The following is a 3650-nucleotide window of genomic DNA, read 5'->3' as shown; positions in this document are numbered from 1 at the left end:
AAGTGCGGCCAGAATCTTCGTCGCGTATGCAGAGAGAGATGAAACATCCGCGGATAAATTTTCCTCACCTATGAAACACAGTTATCGATCTCTCTCTCTCTCTCTCTCTCTCTCTCTCTCTCTCTCTCTCTCTCTCTCGCTCTCTCAACACACACACAGCACGTACGTCGGCGAATGTTAAAACTAACGTCCACTTCGTCGTGTTCCGCAGTGAAATTCAGCGGCTCACATATTACTGAAAATCTCTCTCGTACGCGCGTTACAACCGAGAATCGCGTTTTCGCGTCGCGTATGTCGTTATGCGCTCTGCGAGAGCGAGCGAGCGAGCGGAGCGAGCAGTCGCGAGCTGCGCGAACTGGAGGAATAATTCGCGAAAGGAATTCCAGAGCGAACATTATATCGACGATATTATCGGGGAACATTATTGACGAACAATATTGACATATCGTCGAGGAACACTATTTGGCGCTAGAGTCCCGGAAATGTTCGTCAGGATACACGAGACAAGCGGCATTCCTAGTATTTGATATATCCTCAGGAAGGAAAATACGTTCTTTTTCTTCCTCGCGCAAAGGCGCGTGTGCGTTGGCTGAGCGTCGCGAGGAAAATTCAAGTCGCGTTCCACTCCGACACGGACTTGCCATATATTTACAAATATTTATAATAACACCAACTCGCATTGCTCGAATGCTACTCGTGTGCTACTTACATTGATGTTTATCTGCGAGCATAATTAAGGTAGAAGGTAAATCCCTCCGCCTGAAGAAGCACATGACTTTGGCTTCCACATTACCATTCGGGGTCTGAAAAAAACAGGAAACGTCGAGGTTGAAAACTGTACGTATATATACGTAGATACATGTATGTGTGTGTGTGTGTGTGTTTATCGCGATGTACTTATAAATATTCATATCTCAAAAGGTTGATGTATCGGAAGGTGAAACGCTTAAAAATAATAATTGTTAGCAGCGCGTCGAAATTGTTATGTAAAACTATCAGCTCTCTGTCTCACCTTATTTAATTCTTCTATCCTTCTGATCTGGTACGGCGACGATGTGGAGGTTTCGAAATACACGTAATCTAAGAATCAGTAATTACATTAGTGTAATCTTGCTGCAAATAAGAAGAATCACATAGCAGTTGGGATTATTATTACGAAACTCCGGTTTCGCATGTAGCCGCTTTGAGCCACTACGCGCGTTATTCCCTTTTTCTCGCGTGATCTCCATTAAACATACGCATTTTATCGAAAGAAAATAATAACTTTCCTTCGCTAGAAGAACCATGTGGGATTCATCTAGAAATATCATTAATTGTAGAAACGATCTTTCGTCGTCCGCCGTGACGTGCGGACGAAAATTTCGACCGGCTCATACACGTCCTCGCCGGTAATACGAAATCGAAAGGGAGGGATGGAAGGGGGCATAGTGGAAAAGGCTATGAACAGAGGGGGGTAAAGGGGGAAAGGTACAACGTAGAAGGGAGAGCAAGGGGGGAAAAGGTACAGGGGCAATGTTGGTCTTCGTCGCTGAAAGGAAGCTGTGACGCGTAGCGCACGACGAACATCCTGCAATGACGTCGTCGATAGGACGGAACAAGAGACGAGACGGTGTAGTAGCGTGTCGCGTAAGCACGTATCGTCCAGGATCCAATTTTGATCGCGAGAGATTTGTCGCGCAAGAAATTAGCGTGACCTGGACGAGAGACAGAGACAGAGACAGAGACAGAGAGAGAGAGAGAGAGAGAGAGAGAGAGAACAGTTGTGCGGATGCGGGGGCAGCCAGAGGGGGCCGGGGAGGAGGAAGAATGGAAGAGTCGGGAGGGAAAAGGGGAGAGGAAAAGCTGGAACGTACGTATAGGACCAGGGAGCGAGGATGAAGAGGAGGAGGAGGAGGGGGAGGTGGAGGGGGAGGAGAAGGAGGAAGAGCAGGAGGATGAAGTGAAGGTGGGAAGAGAGGGGCCGGCATCGGAAGGGATGGAGGGTACGAGGGAAATCCAGATGAAGAGTGGAAGAAGAGAGGGGCGCGCGAGGGAGGGTGATAGGAGGGGGAGCAGGGGGGACAGAACACGGCGCGCGGAGGGTATTATGTAGGGGACGCCATTGCGAGATGCCATTTGCAAACATTAATTTCTCGAAGTTAATTAAAATCGCGCACTCTTTCTCGGAGACGATACGAATTGACGGCGAAGGCGACGGCGACGGCGACGGCGTCGACGTCGACATCAGCGACGGAATGCATGCGGTTTTACTTTACCTCCCACCCGGTACATGTTGGCCGTCATGTTGCTGGCGTCCTGCGTGGACCCGAGAGCGAAATTGGCGTTCTCGTGGTTACCGTGGCTCTCGTGGTATTCGGTCGGCATCGGCATCGAGACTATTCGTCCTCCGAAATGTGATACAATCGGTTGCCGACGACGGCACTCTCTCGTTCAGACTCGCACTCGTCGTCGTCGTCGTCGTGTGTTCGTCGTCGTAGAGTTAACTCTTCGCTTCGGAGCTCGTCACTTCATCGTGATTGTTTGTCCATTGCCGAATCAACTTTCGTCCATGCGTTCTGTCTGCGTTTCTGCCGCCGCGCGTCCTCCTGCGTGCCTGTTCGTATGTCTGTCCCTTGAACTTTTCGCTCTTTCTTTATATTGCCCTTTCTTGCTCTATCTTTATCCTTTTCTATTTCTCCCTTCCCCTCTCTCTCTCTCTCTCCTTCTCTTTCTCTCTTCCTATTTCCCTCCCTTTTTCCCGCGACTTCAGTCTACACGCTGAACGATTCTCCCTCTCTCTCACTCTCTCTCTCTCTCTCTCTCTCCTGCCCGTCCGCCCTCTTTCTCGCAAATGAGTATCACAAACTTGCAACGCTATTATTTACGTGTTAAAAAACTCGCTCTCGCTCTCTCTCTTCTCTCTCTCTCTGCCTTTCGTTCACTCTCTCCCCCTCTCTCTCTCTCTCTCTCTCTCTCTCCGACGTCCCTCCGCGTTCTCGCAATGCTCCTACGGCGGTGTACTCGGTGCGCGATGCAAACACAGTATGCAGCACGAGTAAGCGACGCACAGCACCCGGACGCGGGAAAATATCCAGAAGCGGCACGCACAACGGTAGCCAACAACAACGGGGCCACCCTCACGTGTCCCTGGCGTCGGCGACTAGCATCGTCGGTGGCCGTTACCTCCGCGCGTAAGGCCGAGCAGGCCCGCCATTTTAATTCGGCGAGTAGCGCTGTGCCGCTACACGCACGACCAGACAAGGCTGCAGATCCGACAGCCCCTCCACCAGCTCCGCGTACCACCTCGGACGACGAGTCGTGCACTTCGCTTACCTTTTTCCCTCTTCGAGAAACGCGCACACTCGACCAGTGCACCACTGCTCCCGTGATCGGGCACGATAACGCGTCGCGTCCCGCGTTTTTCGCTCCGGCCCCGTATGTCTCTACCTTTGGCCGAGCGAACGAGCGTGCGAGCGGACAAGCGAGCGGATGCCGAGCACGCGCGACGAAAACCAACACACTCGGACTTCTCCCGAAAACTGCCGATATAGCTGGCGAACGAAGCAAGCATACGAGGAAGAACCGCACGACACAAACGCTGCACTACCGGATCCCGACTGTCCGGCGATGCGACCGACGACGACGACTCGTACAAAACAAGCCCGTACTGC

The 3650-nt window shown here is 51.6% G+C and overlaps 1 protein-coding gene across 4 annotated transcripts in view; it reads right to left on the bottom strand.

Moving 5' to 3' along the window:
• The window catches only part of MTA1-like (metastasis associated 1-like), an 18553-nt gene extending 14903 nt beyond the window's left edge, over window positions 1-3650 (bottom strand). For 2 of the 4 annotated variants that reach the window (XM_011139024.3, XM_025306379.1), the window contains exons 1-3: window positions 2256-3645; window positions 1013-1080; window positions 710-803 (exon numbers count right to left, since the gene is read on the bottom strand). In XM_011139024.3, coding sequence (XP_011137326.1) covers window positions 710-803; window positions 1013-1080; window positions 2256-2370 — 277 coding nt within the window. In that variant the 5' untranslated portion in view covers window positions 2371-3645. Of the gene's footprint in view, window positions 1-709; window positions 804-1012; window positions 1081-2255 lie in introns of all 4 variants that reach the window. The other 2 variants (XM_025306380.1, XM_025306378.1) reach the window with 2 other exon arrangements.

This window comes from Harpegnathos saltator, unplaced genomic scaffold, assembly GCF_003227715.2.
Source record: "Harpegnathos saltator strain DR-91 unplaced genomic scaffold, Hsal_v8.6 scaffold779, whole genome shotgun sequence".
NCBI classification, from domain to species: Eukaryota; Metazoa; Arthropoda; class Insecta; order Hymenoptera; family Formicidae; genus Harpegnathos; species Harpegnathos saltator.
This window is presented reverse-complemented; position numbering and strand designations above follow the sequence as displayed.